Raw genomic sequence first — 27,034 nt, 5'->3', positions numbered from 1 at the left:
CATGATTCAACATCTGTTACACACAAGTATATTAGTGGTTATTCCATGGTGTTTGATTACATATTGAATGGTATTCAAATGTTGCCATAAGGTACTTCAAACAGAGACTTGTAAGGGTTATAAAAAGCAGCAGTTCTGAGTGCATTTTACTTTAGTTCTTGAGACTGATTCAAAAAGAAATACGCAGGATATTTGACATACAAAATCAATCAGTTGAGCCTACTGCACCAAAGCCTTCAAAGTGAAACCAGTGCGTTTCAAATTCAGTACATTTCATGATTATTTATCATGCGGTTGCACAGTGTGTTTGATATTATGAAAGGCCCCAAAGCATCTGTTCCATAAATATTATGCCTCGTGTTTTTTACAAACATTATAAGTTTCTCCCTAAGGTATATCAGGATAAATAATAAGAGAGTGTTTGGAAACTCTCGTCTGTCTTTACATGACATGCATCAGAGTTTTGTGAATCAGTGGGTCTCGTCAAAATCCAGAGCCACCCAAATATAGCAACTACACAACTGGCGCTAATAGGACAAACCCGGCGAACCAAGAGCCGCGAGCACTGGGTCCGCGTCGACCGGCCCCCGACGGTTCCGCCAATCACAGCGCGCAGCTTTGTGTGAGTGGCAGCGCACTGAACCAATCACAAGCTCAAACGCTAAGATGGGCGGGGCGTGGAGTGAAGAGGGGTGGGGAAATTGGGGTCATTCACAGTCTTGCTGCTCCACTCTGACGGCGTGTGTTGGAGGGGAAGGGTGAAGTAGCACAGCAATACAGTCTTATTAAAGAACAAACGTCCTAATCAACAGCGTTTTCAGACATAGTACAGAGGATTCTCACGAAAACACCCCGACATATGCAGGAACCGTGAGTTCAAGTGTTAGAAGGTGTCGGTGACCGTTGATTAGCGGCTTCGCTAGCTGTTGTGCTAACACCTCGTTTACATCCACCGTCACCAGACAGCATCACTCCAGCTCCAGACTTGCCGCAAACGGCGCTCCTGCGAGCTTCTCTCTCGCTCTAGGCAGCCGTTACCGAGTTATTGACTTGTCCCGCTGGAAAGGGCGTCGGAGCTGAACCCCTCCCTGTGGCTCCTGTGCTCTCCCGTCACCTTTGCCCCCTCTCCCACCCGAAACACTGGACACACACAAGCGGCCGGAGAACGGCGAGAGGCCCGTGAAGCTGGGGGTGGTACCGGACTCGCACGCTGTCGGAGCGCCTAAAGAGAGGCACAGTCGTGGGGACGCGCCGACGAATATGGACGGGTTGGCGGTGGAGGTGCGCGGCTCCAACGGGGCCTTCTACAAGGTAACTTCATTTAAAAAAAACAAAAAACAATATTAAACCCTAAACGTCTGGTGTACGCATGCACGAACGCATCAGGACAGCTGAGGTGTGATGCAGCGATGTGTATCACTTTCAGAGAGGCCCGAGACGTAAGGGAGCTCTGTTGCTCTGTTGTTTTGGACCTGCTCGCTAGTCGTCGGCCTGTTTGGACAGATTGTTTGTTCTTTTTCTTTTTTAGCTGGTAAATGGGAGAACCGCCGAGTTCTGTTTTAGCAGGTTAGCTAATGAATCTGTTGACAAGAAGCCAGTGGCTGTATCTCAAAATCTAATGAGCTTCCCTACCTAGGCAGCATTTCTGCGCTTTCATACGAGGATGGGATAAGCTCACTTTGTTTTGAGACCCATGATGGGACACTCCATCAGTGCTTGAAGGAATAGGTAGGCAAAAATGAAATTTCTGTCGTCATTTGTCATCCTCATGTCGTCTGTGTGTCACAAAGGGAGATGTTAGAGACTGACAGTGTTGTTTACTTTTTTTATTGCATCCTTTCCAGACAATGAAAGTCAATGGTGTCTGACATTGTCATTGTTCCTAAATGATGACTCAATCATTTTTAGAGACTAAGGTCGTGAGCTTGTTTTTAAGCTTATCAAAGTGTCAGGCTTATATTGTGGGTTTTATGTGCATATCTGGGAAATGTGGTGCCACTGGTTGTGTATTCACAAGCCTGTCCTCTTTGTTTGGTCAGCTTGAGTTTAGGTTAGACTGTGGGAAACCACTCAGTCTGGCTTTTGTGATGAGAAAACATGATGTTTGTGAAGAGTGTTGTATCAACTAAATGGGCTGTTTGGACCAAACACTCCTTTCTGAACCTCTGTTGCCTATGAAGGTGAATTTGTTCAGATTGAGATCAGTCCCAGGTGATGGATCAACTACATGGCGTTTAGATGTTGTCGTGTGACCCTCCAGCATTATCAAACTACAGCCACAAAGTCACACAAACGTGTCATAAACGGCAACAAATGTTTCACATGTTTAATCCAACTCTGTGAAAGTGTGAACTTCTCAGCAAAAAAATTCAACACATCCCAGCAGGTTTTTTTCTTTGAGAGCATTCTTATGTACTAAGGGAAATATTATAAGTTCAGTTTTTTTTAGGGATGTACTATTTTGCAGTAAGGTGACAGTGACGGCTGTTTCGAACTGTAAAACTCTGAGGGACCAAAGCAGGTGGGAGAGGAACAGGTGATCTCCTTGCTGACATCCAACACTCTACAACCCCCACCAATACTATTACTACCACTCTCCTCTCTGGTTTTATCCTTTGCTCTCTTTACTTTTCTCTTCCATGACCCCTCAATGTAATGTTATGTAAAAGATGAATTCTTGCCAATTTAGTCTCTCCTCTGTTCTGTTTATACACCCCTCCTGTTTTATTTATTTTTTATTTTATTTATTTTTTTTGCTGTTAATATTTATTAGTTGTGTTCTTCCAAGTCTGTATTGACTATTTAACACACAGTCCCGACCAGAAGTGTCAGCACTTTCTCCTTTATAAAAACCTGGTCTGGAATTTGAGGTGCCCTTGAGAAGTGCAACATGTTTCCAAAGTCTTAGTTTTGTAACCAGGTTATGAGTGGATGAAAACTTTTAGCATATTTACAACTGCCCCATTATATAGTAACCAGTGCAGCCGATATGTGCTGATTCTTAAATTATAATATTTGATCCTGTCTTGAACGTGTATTTTCAGTTTTGTGGTCAATTTTTTTTCCAATTTTAATAAATGGATGCTTTATTAAACTTATACATAATTCTGAAATCTTTGCTGTCTAATTAACTGTGAGCTTTCTACAAGGTTCCCCTCATTACTGGGCAATGAATGGAGGGTGCACATGGCCAAGAGTCTCCGTCATAGATTAGTTACTTGCCACTCATCCCATTGGGTCCTGCACGTCTGTAGTGTCACATTCCCAAAATTGCCACCCTAACGTAAGACTCTGTGCCTCTCCTGGTCATAAACGTCAGCAGACATTGGAATATGTGACTTCACAATCTAGTATGTTGGAATGGTTTCAATACAGGACAGTCTATATTAAAAGCCTGCCCAGTTGCCTTCAGGCTCTTTTGCGGACTTGTAAATGGGCAGGCTTTTTAAATCATATATAATCACTTTTTTTTCTAATAGCTGATAGATTTTTTTTTGCACATTTACATTCACTTTTTTTTTTTACTGGTTCAGTGCCATGCCCTATAGAGACAGGGGGAAAAAATACTGTAGAAGCCTCTCTCAGTTGGATAATGTGGCAACCGTGATAGTGCAGATTCATGCATTAGATGGTTGTATGTGAATTAAGTTGCCTTGTGACTCTAAATAGGCCTGCATATGCACTTGTGCTAGTTTTCCTGAGACCAGCCTGTCTCTTTCCAGCAGGTTACATACTGGCACTTGTTCTGTCTAATTTTCTCTCTTTCTCTCATCTCAGTCTCTCCGTCCCATATTAGGCATTGTCTGTATGTAGCTAAGCTATGATGGGGGTGGCGACTGGAGTAATCGTTTTATGGCAGCTCTGATAGATTTGTGGAGGAAGGCGGAGTGATGGATGAGGAACAGATTTTAAGGAGGGGACTTTGGGTGCCTCCCCCCAACTGCCCAATTACGTCTTACATTCACAAGCTAGCACATACTACACCTATGACGTGCTTGTGCCCATGTTTGCAGCACATATATACACATTACTTTAATATACTTAATGTGTAAAAGCACATGCTTTTGTATCATCTTTGCGTTTCGTGCAGATTTTGTAAGCGATATAACTCCCTCGACAACAGATGCTAACTTAGTTGTAAAACACATATGCTGAACATATTTTCTCTTCTTTTTTTTTAGGGTTTCATCAAGGATGTACACGAAGACTCCCTCACAATAGTCTTTGAAAACAAGTAGGTTGGCCGAATGTTTCCTGTACATGCTCTATCCTAAAGCCTCTGCCTGTTTGACAAGGTTTTGCTTGTGATGAGTGTTCACACTCTGCCACCTACACAACCAACAAAAATATAAGGTTAGCCAAGACAAGCCTGTTAAAATGCAATATATATGTATCTAGGGTTTTTAACAGGGTATTTTAGCAATGCTACTGCAGCCAGTCCATCAGTTATATTGATTTTATATAAATTCATAATATAAATTTAAAAATAATGTGTGTGTGTATATATATATATATATATATATATATATATATATATATATATATATATATATATATATATATATATATAAAAGGTCCATACTTGGAAGGTATCCAGCCATGTAATATGAAAAATAAAGACGTTTATCAAGAAGATACAAGAAACATTGTGCATAGGACAGAGATGCCTCCGTCCCCTTCAAAGGTGATTTTAGTTTTGGGAAAACACAGAAGTCGCTGGGCGCCAAGTCTAGGCTTTAGGGGCTGAGTCACCTGGGTGATTTGATGTTTTGGCAAAAAACTCTGCAGAAGATGTGATGCATGGGCGGGCACACTGTTATGATGAAGCTGCCAATCACTATGTTGTCCATAACTGAGGCCGTTTTCATCATATTGGTTTTCTTATCTCGTATTTTATTTTATTTTTTAAATTATATGGCTGGATACAGCCCTTGTATAAAACTATATACAAAAATATATATTTATTTATTATACATGTGTATAAAACACACAATACGTTCAATAGTTTGGGGTCAGTAAGATTTTAAAATACTTTATTCTATTCAGCAAGGATGCATTAAATGGATCAAAAGTGACAGTAAGACATTTATGTTGCAAAAGATCTCTGTCATGTAAACGCTGATGGATCATATTACACTAAAGGCTGGAGTAATAAATTCAGCTTTGGCATCACGGGATTGAATGGCATTTTAAAATACATTATAGTAGAAACTTTTTTTTTTTTTTTTTTAATTGTAGTAATATTTTATAAATTAATATAGTGGGGTTTTTTTTACTGTATTTTTGGTTTATTTTCTATTTTTGTTTTTACTGTATTTTATTAGGTCACTCTTTAAATGGAGCACTTTTTTAATGCTTTTTGTGAAAAGTGGTCTTATCTGATTGTGCTCATCTCACAATCAGCTTGTTTTCTTTAGAGCTTAACTGATAGATCACTTCCACTTTTCCCTTAGCCATGTGCTCCAGCCCGTCTCTCTCAGCACCTGTGCTAACTCTCTCGGGCAGCTGTCACACAGCTCTTTATAGTTCTCCTGTCCCCCTCCTTCCCTCTTTTCCCCCCTCCATGTCTCCCTACTCCTCCCATCTTTATCTCTGTCTTTTTTTTCCCCCCTTCGCTCACTCCTCGTTTCGGCCTGAGTAAGATCCATAAATAGCCCTGTGTGGTATGCAGGCAGGGGAGTACGGGACAGTGGTCCTGCCATTCTTGGGATGGTTCTGCTGACCCATGGACAACCAGGAGCGCTATCATCTCTCTGAGACCATGTGCTTACAGTCTTGTTAGATTTGTGTGTATTGTGTAATAGTGAAGATTGGGACAGTGTGTGAGAGATTTCAAGTAAAATCTGAGGTTTGTAGGCGAACAAGTAAACAACTAGTTTTTTTGGACCTTTTTGGAGTGATTTATTCAAAGTTGTGATTTTTACGTGTGTATCTGAGAGCATATGGTTTGCTCATTTCAGTATATCCATAGTGACCCCTCATATCTCAATTTTGACACCCCTCCTCATTAATAAAATGACACTGTACTAAACTGTGCTGGTTCTCTCTGCGTTGAGTTTGCTAGGCCATTGAGCCCATAGTTTTTGGAGGTGGGGTGTCGAGTTATACCTGTCCTGTCATTAGAAAGCTGACTGACAACTGTGTGTCTGTGTGTGGCTTCTTTCCACAAGCTGGCAACCAGAGAGACAGCTGCCGTTCAGTGACGTGAGGTTGCCACCCCCAGCCGATTACCACAAGGACATTTGTGAGGGAGATGAGGTGGAGGTAGGGATACATTCACTCTAAAACACCCGGAGCACTCCTCAAATCATCACCCTGAAAAAGGCCCCCGCATATGAATCATCACTGGAGAAATAGCCCTTTGAAATTCTCGGCTTTCAAAACATATCAGACTCTCATCTTACACCACTTTCCATAGCGCTAAACATGGGTCATTCTTTAAAGACAACATGAAAGTTTTAACAACACATTTAACTTTGGTAAATGTGGCATTTTAGAGAGAAATCTAAAATATCCATGAGATTTGATTGGATCTAGAAATATAATCTGATGTTATTTTCCCAGTGCCCCTGTGGCCTTTATGCGAGAAGTCATTTCAGAGATAAAAGTTTGTGTATTTTGATGAAAGAATACGAGACCTTTTTTTAATTTTATTATTATTATTAAGAATTGTGTACTAAAGAGTCAGTTTAATCAAGTTTGATTCCATGTTCGAAGTCAATTTCTGTTTGTTCATTCTAGATTTCTCCTGTATGTCATATGCAGTATCTTGCCAACACATGTATAACTTAAATTGCATAATTAGAATTAGTAATAGACCAATTAATCTTTTGATATTTGGCCATTTTAGAGTCAAATGCAATACGTCTATTAATGACTGATGTTAGTGATTGTGATGCTTAAATTCATTTGCATTCATTTATTTTTAGTGCATTTTATAAAATTTTTGGACAAGACAATATAAAATTCCACTGTCTTCTATTTGTGATTGGTCATAACATGAAAATTCTTATCAAATTATTAGTATCAGCCAGTATCTTAATGCTGGTGCAACTATATTGAAATTGCTCAACTGACTGATTAACATCACTGAAATGGATCCAAAATCAAACACAATTGTCTATGAATAATGCAGAACTGTTGATGAATTATGCTTTATTAATGCATGTTTTTTCAAGTGAATTGACAAAATATTGTGAGAATGTGTTCTTTAAATTTCAGCAAATGTGTGGAGCAAGTCCTATTTGCTATTATTAACTCTATAAAATATATGCATCATAATCTTCTCGGTATTGGCATTTTCTAGTTGATCACGAGATGCAGACATACCTGACACATTCTGCATTCTTTTATTTATTTCTCTCTATACTATAGCACATTTCTATTATGGTACAAAGAAGGATACTAATTAATTTCTTGCTTTCTGTTAAACACACAGAGACACCATTTCTTTCAGTGTTTTCTTACGCACAATCACCTGACCTGGTCTTTCTCCTGCAGGTTTACTCCAGAGCCAACGAACAGGAGCCCTGCGGCTGGTGGTTGGCAAGGGTGAGGATGATGAAGGGAGAGGTAAGTCGGGTCCAGGTGTGTAAGCGACCACTACGCATATGTTTGATCAGATGTGGGTTACGGGGTCTGCATTTCAAGGGTTCTGTCTCTCTTTATTCACTCAGTTGGCCTCTGAAGTTGAGTCCAAAGTGAATATATGAATATTGATTGAGGGTGTTTCAGGTCTTTTTGGGACTCGTTGCTCCAGTAGTCCTTTAACGCACACATCTGCAGCACTGACCCAGTTACCCATAAACACTAGAGTGATCTCATTTATTGAGTCAGACTGAACCCCCTGGTGATCTAATAGCGGATCGCCTTAAGCTTTAGAATATGCATTGAGTATGCATGAGCAAGATAAACAACTGCAAAATGTAGGTCCGTTTAAAGACATCTGGGATCCTCTATATGGGTCCCACTTAAGGCATCATGTTTAAGAAATGTTCTGGGTTCAATACTAGTTGTGTTATAATGGCCACATCAGTCGTATGCTGTCATTCCCAGAAAAATCATTTTGACTTTCCTTTGCATTAGAACTGTATACTTCTGAATATTTTTGATTCACAGTTTTATTACTCTTATAGGTCCCACTTTTTATTAGGTGGCCTTAACTACTATGTACTTGCATTTAAATTAATCATTTGGTACAATGCACTTATTGTGTACATGTTCTTACATTGTACTTATATTGTTAATAATACCTTTATGTAATTACATCTGTAATTGATTACTGTAATTACGTTTATGATTACACTGTTGACCCATCTCTTACACCTAAACTCACCCTTAAACCAACCCATACCACTTTACCTGTCCCTAACCGTACCCGTATCCCACCTCAATAGCAGCAAAAGTGTTTTGAAATACAATATGAACACAATAAGTACATTGTACTTATTTTTTTATGTAAGTACATAGTAGTTAAGGCCACCTAATATAAAGTGTGACCCTCTTATATAATTATAAGAAATAATTCTTCATACTTTAAACTTTTTTTTATTGAAGTATTTTGTTAGTGGACTTCTGTTCTAGGTGGTTAAACTTCTAGGTATAAGTAAAATCCTGTATTTCTTGGGGACACATTTTGCTCCATCTAAACAAAGCTTAAAGGCTCTGCATGGTCATGGTAGGAGTTGAAATATTGAATATAACTGCACCGAAAAGGTTGGTAAGCAATTTTACCTCACTAGTATCATATTAATGTGTATCCTGGTTCAACGTGTTGCCCAGTTTAAAATGAAAGTTCAATAATGTACACTCTATTATAGGGCTGTGCGATATGACTATATATATCGGATGGACGAAATAAAGTCTATCGTTTCATATTATGTTCTATCGTTTATTTCGTGGTGTCGCAAAATACATTGTTTACGGTAATACTTTTTAATCATTTGGATGAGTGCGATCTTTACACACCACCACGGGGCGTGAAGGCAGACAGAACCAGGTGGAGAACGACCAGAACAAAACGAGGAGCTACACCTGTAGCATGGGCACGCGTTTTTAAGCACTGCAGTTTTAAAACAACCTATTTTAAGCCGTTGAAACACAAACAACAGAGCTATGCGTGCGCCGTCTCCGTTTCTATGTGAGAGGACCGCAAATTATTATTATTTTTTTGCCGCTTTATTGACTTTGAACGATTACATAAACACACTTATATGCCTCAGAATCCCCGTCTTGGCAAGTATCCTCATAAAGACAGCAATTTAGGTCTTAAGAGAGAGGAAACAGCTAAAAGAAAAAACACATAGTAACATTATATTGGATCCGGACTTCGGTCTTAAAGGGGAAGCTGTCCAATATTCGTTCTGTCTGCCATTCATATTAATCATAGCACATCTAATCTATACATAATACACGTGTTAATTATATTTATCATAGATGGATAGATATAATTAACACAGTGAAGACTAATTAATTTACACAATGTAGCGTTTCTTATTTATTGTAGTTTTTTGTCCTATTGCTTGCAATTAGTTTCTTATACTTATTTCATCACTGACTGTTTATTTATTTTCAGTGAGCTTGAGTTTTTTTTTTGTCTATTTTTAGGCTTATATTAGTTTGATATTGACATTGGTGACAAGGATTATGAAAATTCTATGGTATCAGAGATTTTAATATCATAACCTTTTTAAAAGAAAAAAAAATTACTATATCATGATATATATCGTTATCGTGATATAAAATTAGTCATATCGTGATATAAGATTTTGGTCATATCGCCCGCCCCTACCCTATTATATTTTATTTTATTCTGAGGGAGAAATCTAAATTATTTATTGTAGTAATCAACATCATATCATAGAGCTTTGCTTTTACTGAACCTGGAACTTTATTGTAAGGTTATAGTAAAATACTGACATTTACAATAAGGTCTTATTTCCTTTTTTAAAGGAAGAAATAAATAGCTTATTTCCTTTTTATTGATACACAAAGTTTTCTTAACACAGCTTAACCTCAGAGCTTATGTCTGCTGTGCAGTGTTTCCTGACATAAGGTCCCATTTAAACCTGCCTCCACACACACATTTTGGCTAATTAGGTTAAGGTAGCACATGAGTTGACAGGCAGACCTCTCATAGCGTTACATGGAGCACTGGGGAACGGTATTCTCCCTCTTGCACACATTCATTCTGATACTGGAGCAGTCGAATAATAGGACGAATTTAGACTCGACTTTTGACTGCATTCTAGGTCACCGAGTGTAAGTCGTGTGTTACTGCTGATATAAGATGTGGCTGCTCTGTGTAATAGGTTTTGTTTTTAGTCGGGTGGGGGCTGTTCTCAGATTATCTGAAATCGATTTTCTTCCCCACTGCTTTTACTGTGTTTCAGGCAGCAGATACTTAATGTTGGCTTAATGCTTCTGTCTGCAAGATGGCTTCTGTCACACTCTGAGCGTGTGCTGTGCTAACACATCTCATCACAGTGACTAATTACTGGCATTTTAAGCTAGTGGTCTAGCACAACAAAACCCTCTTTGAGCAGCTTCAGTCTGTTTGCTGTGTCTTTAAAGTGGTGAGGCTGTGAAAGAGGCTATTGTGACTTATAATAAACAGTCAGCTGGTCATTACTGCAAAATAAACCCAACAGGAGTTCCGATTCAAAGCTGACTGTACATTTATCCTGCTTGTTACATGGCTACTTGCCAAATAAGTGGACATGAAAAATTGGTTTGAGGTTAAATAATTTTATTAAATGGTCAAATGTACATCTTAACACTCATTATACAAAATTATTTGATGCAAGAATGCTATGTTTGTGCAATCAAAAATATTCCAGAGAGTAATAATCCAGTATAACTGTATAAATTATTAATAGTGTTCAGCATGCAGTCATTGTTTAGTTTAATGTGTGTGGTGGGCATTGTGATTTTTGTTTTTTTTATGCATTGTGTATTTTGTATTTATTTATTTTTTTTCCGTTCAGTTCTATGTGATCGAATATGCAGCCTGCGATGCCACATACAACGAAATTGTCACATCGGAACGAATTCGGCCGGTTAATCCCAACAGCCCCTCCTCTGAAAACTCCTTTTACAAAGTCCCCATCGCTGTACCCGAGGATCTCCGAGAGATGTAAGTCACACATGCAGTGTCCAGTCCATTTTTTTAGTCAGTCCACTCAGACTGTAAACTAAACTGTAATTTGGTGTAAATTTGTATGCAATTTGTTTTTAGCTAACCAAATTAAACCAATGTCAACCTCAACTAATTATGTGTGACGGGGCTGGGAAATAAATGCAGCAAAAATAACAACAACAATAATAATTATAAGAAATATCATACAACCAAGATGTTTTTCACCCATGTTTTAATTTCTACAGTTCTGTTGTGCAGCATATTATTTGACACATTATTTTTGTTGTAAATTGTAAAATTTTCATATGATTACATTTTAAAAGATTAAATTGTTAAACTTTTATTAATTCATTTCCGTAGACAAAGTTTTTAATGATAAAATGGAGAACACTGAATTTAGGGAAAATTTTTATTAATTTCATGGGTCCCTAAAAGGAAGCTTACTCTAATTGTGAACAAACAAGTAAATGTTAAACATTTTTGGAAGAACATTTTTGAATTTATTTTGGAAGAATTAAATGTATTCTATTCTTTTCTGAATGATGCAGCTGTTTGACTGAGAACATCCACAAAGACTTCAGGAAAGCAATCGGAGCCAACTGCATCTTCTACAACACCTTTACACACCAACTTATTGTCCTGGTCAGTGTTTAATTCTATTTACTCTCTCGATATGATACTGGAATATACATTGTTGTGTCTGAACATGTCTGTCTGTTTCTCCTCAGTCCACAAATGAGTGCACGGTGAAACGAGCAGCCCTACTGAGTGACATGCACTTCCGGAGTATTCGCACCAAACTCATGCTGATGTCCCGTAACGAGGAGGCCACTAAACACTTAGAGGTACACAAATACACTATGTGGGGATTTTTGTTGTTTAATTTGTTACACATTTTACGCAACCTATTATGCAAAATAGGTTAGCTATTCCTAACAAAGTCATCATGTGAAGATATAACTAGTTAATTTGAGTTACTTATACAACAATATTTTCCTGCAAATACTAATTCACTCAAATAAACAAACACTGATTAGCCATCTGTGCTTTTTTTTTTGCCTTCAAGCTCCACATTCATGGAATGAATTCCCCTGCCGTTCAGATTTCTTGTTATACTGTTGATTTGTTAGTGCAATTCTATTTCTGGGTTGTTGTTTTTTTTGCTTGTCATTATATGCATGTTCCTGTAAAAGTGATTCTGGTCATGCTGGATTCCCCCTGTGGTTTAATTAAACAGACAACCAGCTCAACATTTGTCTGTTTGTTTGTTTTTTGTGTGTGTGCCTCAGACGAGTAAACAGCTGGCGTCTGCGTATCAGGAGGAAGTGAGGGTGCGTGAGGATCTAATGGGTCTGGCCATCGGTTCTCACGGCGCCAACATCCAGCAGGCCCGCAAAGTTCCCGGCGTCACTGCCATTGAGCTGGAAGAAGAGAGCTGCACATTCAGGATCTATGGAGAGGTGTGTATCTCTTCTTTAAGTTCATTTTGTGTTATTTACAAAGATGCATATAAAGATCAGTGACACCAGTGATTTTGATGGGTTGTTCTTTCTGACTCAAGACCCCAGAGGCTGTGAGGCAGGCCAGGACATATCTGGAGTTTAAGGAGGATTCCTTCCCAGTTCCAAGGAACCTTGTAGGCGAGTTGGTTTTCTGCTTATTAGACACATTTCGTTTGGACTTCTGAATGCAGTTCATTTGTGGACAGACATTAGCTAAGCATAAATTCTGAAAATCTGCCAAAGCCCAAGTGTTCTTACCCAATGATTCTATCTCTTTTACAACAGGCAAAGTCATTGGCAAAAACGGCAAAATTATCCAGGAAATAGTAGACAAATCGGGTGTGGTTCGAGTCCGGATCGAAGGGGACAATGATAAAAAGCTGCCCAGGGAGGAGGTAGGCAGGCAGGGGGCTGGCAGAGACAACACTGTCAGCAGCCAAGAGGTGAATGAGCCGCCCACCTGATACAACAAACCTCTCACTGTCACAGCTAAATAAATCCTCAGTGAGGAAAACAACACAATATTAGTAAAAACCTGTTTATTTTAATGCAAGTGTACACGCATTATGAGTGTTTTTAATCATTTAATATCTGAAATGGCTTCCGATTTTACTAACATCAGAAATGTTATTCCTCTTTGTCTTTGTTATTCAGGGAATGGTTCCCTTTATCTTTGTTGGAACCAAAGAGAACATCAGTAACGCCCAGGCCTTGCTTGAATACCACGTGGCTTACCTTCAGGTTAGTCACCAGGCATGAAGGGTGTTGTTCAGCCTCTGAACTGATTGCAGTTGCTGAAGAGTGTTTGTTCTGTTATTGTTCAAGACTCCGAAGTGTACAAATGTTGAAACCTTATATGTGACCGTGGACCACAAAACCAGTCTTAAGTGAAAATTTTTCGAAATTGCGATTTATATAGCAGCTGAATAAATAAGCTTTCCATTGATGTATGGTTTGTTGGGATCAGACAATATTTGGCCGAGATACAACTATTTGAAAATCTGGAATCCGAGGGTGCAAAAAAATTAAAATATTGAGGAAATCGCCTTTTTAAAGTTGTCCAAATGAGTTCTTAGCAATGCATATTACTAATGAAAAAACGTTTTGATATATTTACAGTAGTAAATTTACAAAATATCTTCATGGAACATGATCTTTACTTAATATACTAATGATTTTTGACATAAAAGAAAAATCTATAATTTTGACCTATACATTGTATTTTTGGTTATTGCTACAAATATACCCCAGTGACTTAAGACTGGTTTTGTGGTCCAGGGTCACATATTGAATTCATTGTACCATACTAAAGATGAGCTTTTGAAATGAACCGTTTTCTCTTGACTGGTCAGCTGATCTCCTCCTTCATGGAAAGCTGTTGGTAGAACTTAACCACTAACTGATGCTAAAAATACCCCCATTGGGGGTAGATTTGGTGGGGGAGGGGCAAAGTGTGGATTACATGCTATCTACCCAGGCACCTCTCAAAATAGCTGTTTCCCCTGTCCATCCCAGCCCAGCTCTAGCACATTGCCCTCCTCTGTCAGTGTTCAGCAGCTGTTTCAAACCGCCAGCTGTCACATTCTGATTTGACACCTTCACACACATTTACAGTCACGTTGCATCTAGTGAAAACCCACCGCAATAAATGCTGTCTGTGCAGATAATCCTGCTTGAGAGATGCCATGAAGAACCACAGCTCTCAAAGCTGATCATTTCATCAACCTCCTCAATAATATTTATCAAGAGATTTACTTTGTGTATTATAAACAAAATAGTAAGAACTTTTTGCACTTAAAGAAAAATTCTGATATTTTGTTGTCTTGTGCATACAGTGGGGGGAAAAAAATTTTTTTGATCCCCTGCTGATTTTGTATGTTTGCCCACTGACAAAGAAATGATCAGTCTATAATTTTAATGGTAGGTTTTTTTGAACAGTGAGACAGAATAACAACAAAAAATCCATAAAAATGCATTTAAAATAAGTTATAAATTGATTTGCATTTTAATGAGTCAAATAAGTATTTGATCCCTTCGCAAAACATGACTTAGTACATGGTGGCAAAACCCTTGTTGGCAATCACAGAGGTCAGACTTTTCTTGTAGTTGGCCAGGTTTGCACACATCTCAGGAGGGATTTTGTCCCACTCCTCTTTGCAGATCCTCTCCAAGTAATTAAGGTTTCGAGGCTGACGTTTGGCAACTCGAACCTTCAGCTCCCTCCACAGATTTTCTATGGGATTAAGGTCTGGAGACTGGCGGCCACTCCAGGACCTTATGGCGCTTTTCCACTGCGTGGTACGATTTGACTCGGCACGGCTCAGTTCGGCTCGGTTAGCGTTTCCACTGCAGTTTAGTACCGCTTTAGAGTGGGCCGGATTATTCACAAGTCGTTATAGTTGCGCCGCCTCTACTGCCATGACTCCTGAGAAACTTTTTTTATTCTGCGTCGCTCCATCACGCTCTCGCTGGATCCGCTCCTCAGCTATCAACGAGAGGACAGTCTGTACTTCCTCAACAGAAAACGAATCAGCCATTTTTTGGTTGTTAAAAGAAAGGTGTGCTCATTCAAAACAGTTGCGTCTGATCCTTCGCTGGCTGTGCTGATTTAAATCTAGCGGGTCTGTTGTGTCTCGTGCCGCAATTTCAATGACGCAGGCAGTGACGATTTTCTCCAGCCAATCAGTGATCAGCAGAGTTTACTCGTCACGTTTTGGTAACGGTATGGTTCGCTTGGAACCTCGGCCGAGGTGGTTCTAAAAAAAGTACCAGGTACTGTACCCAGTGGAAAACCCCCCCAAAAGTGAGCCGAACTGAACCGTACCGTGCTGTACCATGCAGTGGAAAAGCGCCATTAATGTGCTGCTTCTTGAGCCACTCCTTTATTGCCTTGGCCGTGTGTTTTGGGTCATTGTCATGCTGGAATACCCATCCATGACCCATTTTCTGTGCCTTGGCTGGCTTCAATGCCCTGGCCCTGACGGTACATGGCCCCGTCCATCATCCCTTTGATGCGGTGCAGTTGTCCTGTCCCCTTAGCAGAAAAACACCCCCAAAGCATAATGTTTCCATCTCTATGTTTGACGGTGGGGATGGTGTTCTTGGGGTCATAGGCAGCATTCCTCCTCCTCCAAACATGACGAGTTGAGTTGATGCCAAAGAGCTGGATTTTAGTCTCATCTGACCACAACACTTACACCCAGTTCTCCTCTGAATCATTGGCAAACTTCAGACAGGCCTGTACATGTGCTTTCTTGAGCAGGGGGACCTTGCGGCCGCTGCAGGATTTCAGTCCTTCACGGTGTAGTGTGTTACCAATTGTTTTCTTGGTGACTATGATCCCAGCTGCCTTTGAGATCATTGACAAGATCCTCCCGTGTTGTTCTGGGCTGATTCCTCTCCGTTCTCATGATCAATGAAACTACACGAGGTGAGATCTTGCATGGAGCCCCAGTCCGAGGGAGATTAACAGTTATTTTGTCTTTCTTCCATTTGCGAATAATCGCACCTACTGTTGTCACCTTCTCGCTAGGGGTGTAACGATTCATCGATATGGATCAATATATCGGTACGATGTCTGATGATACGATGCATCCATGCCACACGTAAAATATCGATATCTGTAGTATAAATAGGCACCTTTATTTTGGCACTGTTCACATTTTCACATAATGTCCGTCTATGCATTACCGCCAACATGTGCATTCTCGTTCAAACTCATGTATCAGGACTCGATATAAGGACTGTCACTGCCCGAAGGCACAAGGGAGCATAAAAGATGCTCTGGATTGTTGGCGGAACAGTCAAGCTCTGTGTGAGAAGTTTTCTGGCACACATCTGAAGCGCACGCGCACAGACTGCCGTGTCTACACTGCGCGAATACTAAATTGAGATCTCTTCTGCTTTTTTGTGCATGCATGAATAAATACAGACAAAATTACATCAAAATGCGCATTTTGGCGAATTTCCTAGTGTAAACAGTCGGTTAGACATATGTCTTAACGTAAAGAGTTGAGAGAGAAAATGCACGTGTATCAGTATATTAAATCTGTGCTTTCGTTCTTGAAGTGAAAGCAAACTAATAATAAATCTAATGCTGTCAAAGAAAAGTGCTGACTGCTCCTGACTAAATAACCTTTGTAACATCAAAAATGATTAATCTATATTTAATTTATACAGTGAAGACTATGTAGTTATTTTACATTTGGTTGTGTACCTGAAAATTTCTTTTAGCCTGAGCTGAAGAACCTGAAAAGCACTGTTTATTGAACTTGTGTCTTTGTTCTATTGTATTTATTTTCTGCTATTGCTTGTAATTTGGGTATCTGTAGAAAAGATTTTTTAGCTCCAAGTCCATAGTAGCAGCCAGAATTATTTTCCAATTGTTTATATTATTTATTTATTATTATTATTATTAAACTAAATTAAAAAGTGTATAGGCCTATTTTTTTTGTTGTGGATGTCCCAACTGAGGTACAGGATGTGAAAATTTCAGATAAATGTTCATGTTATTTATTTTGGTTGCATTTGTGAGTTAATAAAAATGTAGGCTAGATGGTTGTTTAAAATAGGTATATAATATCAATCGATATATTCCTGAATCGAATCATAATCGTATCATACAATTTTTTTGAGCTTTCGGCAAATATCGTATCGCTGGGTATGAGAATCGGTTTCGTATCATGCCGAACCATCCAATTTACACCCCTACTTCTCACCAAGCTGATTGGCGATGGTTTTGTAGCTCATTCCAGCCTTGTGTAGGTCTACAATCTTGTCCCTGACATCCTTGGACAGCTCTTTGGTCTTGGCCATGGTGGAGAGTTTGGAATCTGATTGATTGATTGCTTCTGTGGACAGGAGTCTTTTATACAGGTAACAAACTGAGATTAGGAGCTCTCCCTTTAAGAGACTGCTCCTAATCTCAGCTCCTTACCTGTATAAAAGACACCTGGGAGCCATAAATCTTGCTGATTGATAGGGGATCAAATACTTATTTGACTCATTAAAATGCAAATCAATTTATAACTTTTTTGATATGCGTTTTTCTGGATTTTTTTGTTGTTCTGTCTCACTGTTCAAATAAACCTACCATTAAAATTATAGACTGATCATTTCTTTGTCAGTGGGCAAACGTACAAAATCAGCAAGGGATCAAATAAATTTTTCCCCACTGTATATCATAATTTTTTTTTTTTCTCCACCCTCAGTAAATATTATATTTTATCTTCTGATCTTTTATTATATTATTGCTATATAATATATTTTATCTTATCATATATTGTATGATATTGCATTTATAATAATGCATATTGCATATGATCTTATTTCCCCATTTTGCTATTAAACGAAAACCAGAATTTACTACATTATATTACTTTTGTGATCTGTAATGCTGGGTACACACCACAAGATAATCGGGCTGATTTTGGGCCGATTTCTCAAGGTTTGATTTATTTATAAAGCACATTTAAAACGACTTTAGTTGACCAAAGTGCTGTACATAAAACATAAACCTAATTACAGCATTTAAAACATGGACAAACCTAATTGCTGCATTAGTATTGCATAGGCTTAAATACAACAGAGAAAATAAAAACAAAAAAAAACCTTAAAACAACCCAATTACCTATCAATTAAAAGCACGGGAGAAAAGATGAGTTTTTAACAAACATTTAAATTCAAACACTATAAAAGCAGTTTTGATAGATAGAGGCAGAGTGTTCCATAATTTGGGACCAGCAACAGAGAAGGCTCTATCTCCCCTACATTTTAATCTTGTTCTGGGAACCCGCAACATGTGTAGTCTGAGATCTCCGTGACCTAACACGATTTTAAGTAGTAAGCAGCCCTGAGAGATATTGAGGAGCAAGACAATTTACAGCCTTGTACACAAAAAGCTAAATTTTTAACTTTAGCCATAATAAAGCGAGTTACAGGGGATTTCTCCCCTTCCGACAATCCTAGGTAATGTCCCGATTATCTTGGTGGATGTAAAGATTATCTTAGCAGATTTTCCTGTGGTGTGAGGTGTGTTAAGAGTGACTGAATCTGCTCGGAAGAACGTCGGAGGCGCCCCGATTGCAAATCGTAAATATTCAACACGTTGAAATCCTGATGTGTGGGGGCAACCCCGAGGACAAACGCGCGTATGACACAATATCCGATCAGAAAGTGAGCTGACAGAAGACGGAAGCATAACAAACGCCGTAATTTCACAGCACAAAAGGATTTGGACACTATCATCGCAATTTCTTCCTGCCATTACCAAAGACTGGGACTTTAAAGCCTTAAATCTATTCTTTGAATAATTTGTAATTATTTATACTTGTTTAAGGAAATGTAATTTTCTTATTGCTTTTCCTTTTTTATTGTATTTATTTATTTATTTATTGTTTTTTTTGTTTATTATTGTATTTGATGTAATTTATGTTATTGCCCTTGTATGTTCTTTGTTCTAAAATTGCAATTAAAAAAAAATTATTTTTTTTGTCCTCATGTTTGTGGTCCCTCACATTTTGAAGATCTTATAAGATTTTAAAAATCTTTTAGTGTGCACATAGCATAACTGCATGTAGTTTTACAGCAGTACCTGACAGTGCTTTCTCTCTATGTGATTGACAGGAGGTGGAGCTGTTGCGTCTCGAGCGCCTACAGATTGATGAACAGCTCCGTCAGATTGGGGTGGGATACCGTGCACCCCCTAGCCGCTCTGGTTCAGGGGTTGCCGGCGAGCGTGAACGGGGATACCTCACGGACGAGAGCACCAACTCCCTGCAGACCTCACGCATCTATGGAGGAAGAGGACGTGGACGCAAATCTAACAATACATACTCTGGCTATGGTGAGCTGCAGCTCCCACAATGCTCCTCTTTCTTGGACAGTCTGTCTATGCATTTTAATTATATCTATTTCATGATTTAATGTACAAGATTTTAGGTGCAACAGGGTTAAGGCACCCATGAGTGAAAGGCACATTTGCTTTTATTTTCCTCAACCACTAGATGGCACAAAAACCACAGTGCTTTTCTAAACCTCTATATTAGGGATGTTGGAAGTAAATATAAAAAGACTGAAAAATTGACTGAATGCATGTTACATTTAACTGAAAATAGTTTTTAATCTGAACAAAATCTTTCTGGGGCTGCCTCCTGCCCAACACACTTAAAAAAATGTATCCTTGTCTTCTCTGCAGGAACAAACTCTGAAATGTCAAATGCTTCAGAGACCGAAGAGATAGGAGAACGAGAGCCCAGGCCAAAAGGTGTTGGAGGAGATGACAGGGGCTCCAAGCGTGGAGGCCGTGGTCGTGGCTCCAGCTCTGGCAGGGGCCGGGGAGGACCAGGGCCACGAAACATTAACACTATCAGCTCAGGTATGAACTGATTGTAATTAATAAAAACCACATTTTATAGAGTACTTCCTTGAGTGAATGTGTTTTTTTCTAGTTATGATGTAAAATACTTAATTGTCGTTAAGTATATAATACTTATTTTCGTTCAGTAAAGCAACTGAAATTGTCAAAAATTAAATTGTCAAAAGGTGTGGGAACCATGTTTTTTTTAATCAAAATTAATAAAATTGATAAGGTGAAATGATTGCAGATTTTTTTTAAATGCTTAGTAGCCTATGCATGCAGACTCCTATTTATCATCGTTTGTGTCCAGCTGAACGTCTGTGCGTTTGTGTATATTCCAGTGCTCCGAGATCCAGACAGTAACCCATACTCTCTGCTGGAGGGAGAAGGTGAATTAGGTGGTGATACAGATGCCAGTGAAAGCATGGGCGGCACTGACCGCAGGAGACGTTCACGCCGTCGCCGTAACGACCAGGAACCCAGCCTTATGGATGCAGCCGCTAATGAATCCGACAGTCAGGCAGCCACCAGTGAGAACGGACTGGGTATGAGACAGTTTCAGTTTATTTTGATGCACACAGGTTGATTTAAAAAGAACACTTGTGACCCTGGACCACAAAACCAGTCATAAGTAGCACTGGTATATTTGTAGCAATTATCAATTTTTCTTTTATGCCAAAAATCATTAGAATATTAAGTAAAGATCATGTTCCATGAAGATATTTTGTAAGTTTTTCTACCATAAATATCAAAAATTAATTTTTGATTAGTAATACACATTGCTAAGGACTTCATTTGGACAACTTTAAAGGCAATTTCTCAATATTTAGATTTTTTTTTTGCACCCTCAGATTCCAGATTTTCAAATAGTTGTGTCTCGGCCGTACATCAATGGAAAGCTCATTTATTTATCTTGTTTTATTTAGATGATGTATATTTATTCAGATGATGTATGAATCTCAATTTTAAAAAAATCGACCCTTATGATTTTTATATAATTTTGTACCCTGTTTTTGCATGGCGGTATTAAAACTTTTGATCAGCTTCCTCTTAGTTAATTTGCAAAACGAATGACAGTCTAATGCCATCAAAGGTGTGAAGCGCAGCAGTGAGAAAGCGACTTCCGTGCAATTCACTTTGTTGTTTTCTTGTGGCTACTCGTTGGCTGCTCAACACTCATACTGCAGCTAATGTGGTTATGTCCTAGTTATGCTTGGTTGGTGATTTCTTTCAAATGTTTTGCTCACTCTTATGCTCACCAAGGCTGCGTTTATTTGATCAAATAAAACTAAAAACAGTAATGCTATGAAATATAATTTTTTAAATGACTGTTTTCTATTGTAATATATTTTCAAATGCCATTTATTCCTGTGGTGGCAAAGCTGCATTTTCAGCATCATTACACCAGTCTTCAGTGGCACATGATCCTTCAGAAATCATTCTAATTTGGTGCTCAAGAAATATTTTTTGCTTAATATGGGATTTTCTTTAAAATAGCATGTTAAAAAAAAAAATTTATTGGAAGTAAAATATTTTATAATATTATAAAAGTATTTACTATCACTTTTGATCAATTTAATGCATCATTCATTTAAAGTTTTACTAGCCCCAAACATTTGAACAGTAGTAATACATCCTTCTCTTTAAAGATTTATTTTGTAGTTTAGTCACTCAATGAGCTAAAATTGTCTCAGGAATAGAGAAAACATCACATTTATTTCCAAGGTAATGGCAACTGAAAGCTACTCTTGTACAACAGAACCTTTGATCAGATTTTAAGCAAAAAGTTACATTTGTAAAACAGGGGTATCTGTATACTTGGAAGAGCGTGGTCAGAAAAGATTAGGAAGATTAGGAAAGCCTTGGGGTCATAAAGAACCATCAAAGGAAATTTGCATGATGGGAATTTCGTAGAACTGCCTCAGACGATAAATTGGTCCCGTTGCATCTCATGCTCTCTTCGTCTTCCCTCATTTCTCTCAGAAGAGGAGGGCAGGCCCCAGCGCCGCAATAGAAGCCGCCGCCGTCGCAACCGTGGCAATCGTCCTGAGGGAGGCTCCACCAGCCGCGACAGACAGCCAAGTGAGAGAGTGGGAAGGGGTCAAGATGGAGAAAAACTGACAGGAAGGGACTACAGAGAGAGAAATGTCAAGTTGAACATTTATTAAAACTTATAAGGCTATTTTCCTCTTTGTTATTCAGCTTTGGTAGAGAGTGACAGGAAGTAGTTGTTGAGAGAGAGAAGGGACTGGGTGGGATTTTTGCTGACCAGATTTAAAGGCAGGGTAAGCGATTTCTGGAAGCCAGTGTTGCTATTTGAAATCGCCAAAACAAACACGCCCCTACGCCAAAAGGGTCTCGTCCCTATTTTGATAGATCCGCTCCACATATACGTAGCCTACGCAACCCAGGCAACGATTAGTTCTGTGAAACATAAGCCGCTTTTCCACCGAAATTATCTGGAACAATATGTCTCAGGAACTTTTTTTTCCCCCCCAGACCTGTTGCTGTCTGCGTTTCCATCGCGGTCTAAAGTAGAAGATTCGGCAAATAGTCTGGTGTTAGTCACGAGTTAGACTCGGGAATGTGAACTCCTGCGGACAGAACGACGCAAGTCCAGTAATTCTGCAAAGAGCAGCATACTTGATAACCTCAGTCTGCTCGCCTTGGCTGCTGCAATCTTCCTCACTGTATTTACAGACGAAATATCAAACACCACTACCTCTTTTCGTTTTCATTTAAACACATTAATAGCCGCAGAAATGTAGTTCAGGGAACGTACATTACAATGAAACGAAATATATCAAACATTGCCTATTTTCATTTTCAATTTAACATATTAAACTGTTAGATTTACCCAAAACGAATTATATCTTATGTTTAACCACTACAGAGACATCAGAGCCAGCGGCAAATGTCAGAAGGACTAGCCGAGGTTATGCTCCTCTCTTCGGGATACATGAGCACTGAGCACCCGATGATCGCGTGGAGCTCACGTCTCCGAAATCGGCGAAGCACATTTTCAAATAGGCGCTGTTTTTTTTTAAATAAACCGCAGATTTGAGTTTTAAACAACTACATACTCGCCTGAAATACATGCGTCCCAGTGAAGGCAGTTGTGGCGTGGCTAGTCTCGTCCGGTGTAGACACGGTGTTATTCACCTGTCGAGAAGAAACAAAGCAACCTCGGCGTCTGATCGCAGGCCTTCCGCTCCCTGAGTTCTCTCCAGCGCTGGAAAGCTGATCCGATATTTACATGGGACCTACTTCTTGCCTTATCGTTCCTCAGACGTTTTCCTCTTTTGTTTTTTATCCGCTATCTCTATCTTTCTGTCGCTCGGCTCGGCTGTTCACTGAACGCTCTCTCCTCCATATCATGAATAGACATGCCCCTTACTGCTGATTGGCTACACGTTTGTTTTGGTACTCGGCCCCGACTCAGTTTTCTATAACGTTTTTGAAAAATCGCTTACCCTGCCTTTAAACTAGCAAAAAAACTAGATTGTAAATGATGTTAATTTCACACTCATGGCCTACAGAAGGTGAAAATGCGACCCGAAGAGCTGTTTTCTTGCGTTAGGTTATTGGATTTTTCCACGTGTTGCTTTTCCCCCCTCAACCTGACTGCTGTTGCTCTCTCTGTTGATATAGTTACGGTTGCTGACTTCATCTCTCGTGCCGATTCCCAGAGCAGACAGAATCTCCCAGGGAAGGAGGTGGTGACCCAGCACACGTCCCATCCCAAGGTCTGCAAATACTACAACACCGAACACACCCCTCAGATTAAGACTGATGATTTAGGAAGAAATTTAATTGTGATTTGATTTAAAATTTATATATATATATATATATATTATTAAATCCAAAGATATTTTAGATTTGATTATTATTATTGAAAGGAGAAAAAACTTCAGGCTTGTAGAGCTGCACAATTTGGTCAAATTTTTGTGATTTATATATCAATGAGACTATGAAATAATAATAATTAGTTTTTTTATGGTTGTTGTTATCGTTCTGTTAATATTTAAATATTTGTATTTACATATATTTTGTATTTATTAATATTATAAAAGAAATTGCATATTAAAATTTTACTGTAAAATAAAATGAGCATTTCAAAAAATATAATAAAGAAATAATTAAGTCACAGCATTTGCAAATTGATAATTGCAATATTGTACACATTGCATTTTCAATTTATTTCAATTAAGCAAACTGAATAAATCAGAACTTAAATATTATTTTTTTTTTCCGTCTTTGTCTTCACAATTTATTTTTTTAATAAATTGGTAATAGGTCAGTATCTGTAAAGCCACTGTACCATCATCATCAATTGTTTTAAGGCTTTCTTTTGAGTTAAAGGACAGTTTCATGAGGTTTGGGTTCAGAACAATGTTTTAAAGTGCATTTCATTCTCTGTTCTTCAGGAAAACGGGACTAGTGTGAGTCAGGAAGAGCGCACTCCTAAGCGCTCCCCTAGCAATGGCGTGGCATCGCCCGGGGAGGCTCTCGCCCTGGTGAATGGCGTCTCGTAAAAAGTCATCTCGCCCCCTCAAGACCCACGTCTAAAGCAAGACACCATGGCGAACTCTGTCCCTGCTTGCATTCACGTAAACCTTTAAACTGACGAATGAAAATCGACTAAAATCCTTGAAGTCTATGAGAAGAAAATGATACAAAAAAAAAAAATGACGAACGCATCTACTTTAAACCACACGTAACGGTGTATGTTTATCCTATCTATCAGTACTTAGTGCTTATTTAAGACAAGCTTGCCAAAAATGAACTGATGGATATGACTCAAATTTCTGACATAACACAGAAAACAGGACGTGACTTTTTGGGTTTTATTTTAAGTTTTGTTTTTTCTTTTCGCTGTTGTCGTTTTCGTCATTGTTCGTTTTTGATTGTTTGTACTCACTGGTGTGGGATTGTGAAACACTCCCAAACAGACGCATCTCTTAAACAGTGTTAGCTAAATGAGGGCGGAGCTAGCAGAGAGGCAATGGGTTGAAGGCGGAGCCTCTCGTGAGTGATTGACAGTTAAGTCTGTGGTACTCTGAATTTAAGGGCAAAAAGGGGAAACAGAGAGACATTGTGCCTTGAATTTGAAAAAACTTGAGTATTTTCTTTTTTTTTTTTCTTAATATTTGCGTTGTTCATGGGATGAAGTAGATGGTTCCTGTTTTTGGTGTTTTTATTTTGTCTGAGGATTAAGAGGGGTTAGGATTGGGGGGGGGTAGACAGATAATTAATGCCAAACATGAAATTAGGACGTTTGTCCAAGGTCAAGTCATTATGTGAAAGGCGTTTAATCTGTGTGTGTGTGTTCGTTTGTACATGTATTGTTGGTGAGACATGCAGTAAGAGCATATAAATTGGGCGGAACGTTACATGATCCAAGAGACAACCCAGAAGAATCCTGAATGGATTCGGTCTCTTTAGGGCGGAAAGCGGCACGATTGTCGGCAGGCAGAGCTAGAGAGAGACGTTAATGAGCTGACAGGTTCAGAGTGTTGATAATCTTCAGTATTTCAGCATCTCTTTCCTCACCGTACGTGGAAGGAAGGTGGGATGAATATGAGCGTGAAAAGTGACGTGCACACACTCGATAGCTTCCGGCCCACAACTAAAGGAAAGGTAGGAGGGGATTTACCCTCTGGTGTGGATGATTGGTCTTGATGTTCTAGAAGGCACAGTGAAACCTTAAGATAAAGCCAGAAACACTGAGACGGATGCATTCGTTCACACACACACACACACACACACACACACACACATACATCCGAGAGCATTGTAATGCACTCCAGTTTGGTCAAATGGAGTTTCGGCCTCTTCTGTCTCTGCTGGGAGATCTGATGCTGTAGCAGAGAAGGTGATGGAGCGTTTGTCGCGTCCCTGGTTGTCAAGGTTAAAGGGGAGGGAGCATTCCCTCACTTTGTTACTGTCATCTTGGTTCCTGCTCTCAAAGTTTTTTTTTTTTTTTTTCTTTTTTCTGTTTTTTTTTTTTTGGTTCTTTCCACATCATTGAAAAACAAAAAAGATTCAAATGGAAGTGAAATAAATTATTTCTGGAATGACACCTGTGTGTGGTTTGGTTTCTTCTCTTCAGTCTGGTTTCAGTTTGTGCTCTTTATATGAATTGGGTGCAAAACAGGATCTGAAACTTACGGTGGCCGGGAAGTGCAAAACAACATTACAAAGTGTGAAACCCTTTTACGAAGCTCGAGACAAATTTACATTTTGGAAAATATTTTTACCTATCATAAAACACAATTACATGGGAAAAACACTTTTACCAAGGACGAAACAAATTTACATTTTAGAAAACAAATTAACAAGACGCAAAACACTTTTACCAGTCCCGAAACAAATTTACAATGACAGATTCTTCACGGAAAGGGAATGTACCACACACCGGAAGTGACGCGGTGAAAGGTGTTGTTGGTGAGCGCGGTAAATTCGTCTTGTGGTTGTGTAGTAAATGGCGTAAACATAGCCGCGGGAACTGCAGCACCCCCCGCCGCAGGGCCGGGTCTGAGATTTTCCTTTTGCCCCTTGATCATCCCCAAGATACTTAATTTTTGCGATTATTTATTAAACTGACCAGAAATATATAGACTAGTGTGGAAATATATAGACTATAGACTAAATATATAGAAATATATAGACTAGTGTGGCCTCGCGGCGCGCGTCTCTACACCTCCCCCTCACACTGACAAAATTTCACGCGATGTTATCTTAATTTTACATTCCGACTTGTAAAAAACATTCACGTCCTCGTCCTTTTTATGAGCTGTTTTCCGAAGCTTTCGCTTCTCAAGACGGCCACCGTCAATAAGCATTGCGCTCTGGTCAAACGCGCTCAAACCACTGTAGCCTAATGTAATCTATTAACTACGCACATCATAACGGTTTAGGCAAGTAGGCTATCCATATTATGACAAAATATTTTAATAAGACTGAATTTGAATTTAACTTGATCACGTTTAATAAAAAGACATTTTAAGTTTAATTATAACGCGCATGTCCACTATT

At 39.0% G+C, this 27,034-nt stretch overlaps 1 protein-coding gene across 8 annotated transcripts; it reads left to right on the top strand.

The window, feature by feature from the left end:
• Positions 1-707: 707 nt before the first annotated feature.
• On the top strand, positions 708-26,068 carry fxr2 (FMR1 autosomal homolog 2). Of its 8 annotated transcripts, XM_058781567.1 has the most exons (18): positions 718-870; positions 963-1,311; positions 4,182-4,234; positions 6,171-6,264; positions 7,501-7,587; positions 10,986-11,134; positions 11,686-11,779; positions 11,866-11,982; positions 12,427-12,597; positions 12,699-12,777; positions 12,925-13,082; positions 13,294-13,380; positions 19,264-19,483; positions 19,835-20,014; positions 20,338-20,541; positions 21,980-22,078; positions 23,648-23,742; positions 24,424-26,067. In XM_058781567.1, exons 2-18 carry the CDS (start codon positions 1,261-1,263, stop codon positions 24,529-24,531), a joined length of 2,046 nt encoding a protein of 681 aa, XP_058637550.1. In that variant the 5' UTR covers positions 718-870; positions 963-1,260; the 3' UTR covers positions 24,532-26,067. The 8 variants fall into 8 exon arrangements, with proteins under 8 accessions (XP_058637553.1, XP_058637551.1, XP_058637556.1 ...); XM_058781570.1 differs by having other exon boundaries at positions 708-1,311; positions 12,925-13,034; positions 24,424-26,068; XM_058781568.1 differs by having other exon boundaries at positions 708-1,311; positions 21,983-22,078; positions 24,424-26,068.
• Positions 26,069-27,034: the final 966 nt, after the last annotated feature.

The sequence above is a fragment of the Onychostoma macrolepis genome, chromosome 07, assembly GCF_012432095.1.
Source record: "Onychostoma macrolepis isolate SWU-2019 chromosome 07, ASM1243209v1, whole genome shotgun sequence".
Taxonomy (NCBI): Eukaryota; Metazoa; Chordata; class Actinopteri; order Cypriniformes; family Cyprinidae; genus Onychostoma; species Onychostoma macrolepis.
Note: the sequence above shows the minus strand (reverse complement) of the source record. Positions and strands in the feature narration are given on the sequence as shown.

Excerpts from the sequence above, each read along its gene's own strand:
- fxr2 (XM_058781566.1), top strand. The coding sequence starts at position 1,261 with ATGGACGGGTTGGCGGTGGAGGTGCGCGGCTCCAACGGGGCCTTCTAC. Across the intron at positions 7,588-10,985 it reads GAGAGGTAAGTCGGGTCCAG|TTCTATGTGATCGAATATGC; the intron begins GTGTGTAAGCGA and ends TTTTCCGTTCAG. Across the intron at positions 12,778-12,924 it reads AGTTCCAAGGAACCTTGTAG|GCAAAGTCATTGGCAAAAAC; the intron begins GCGAGTTGGTTT and ends CTTTTACAACAG.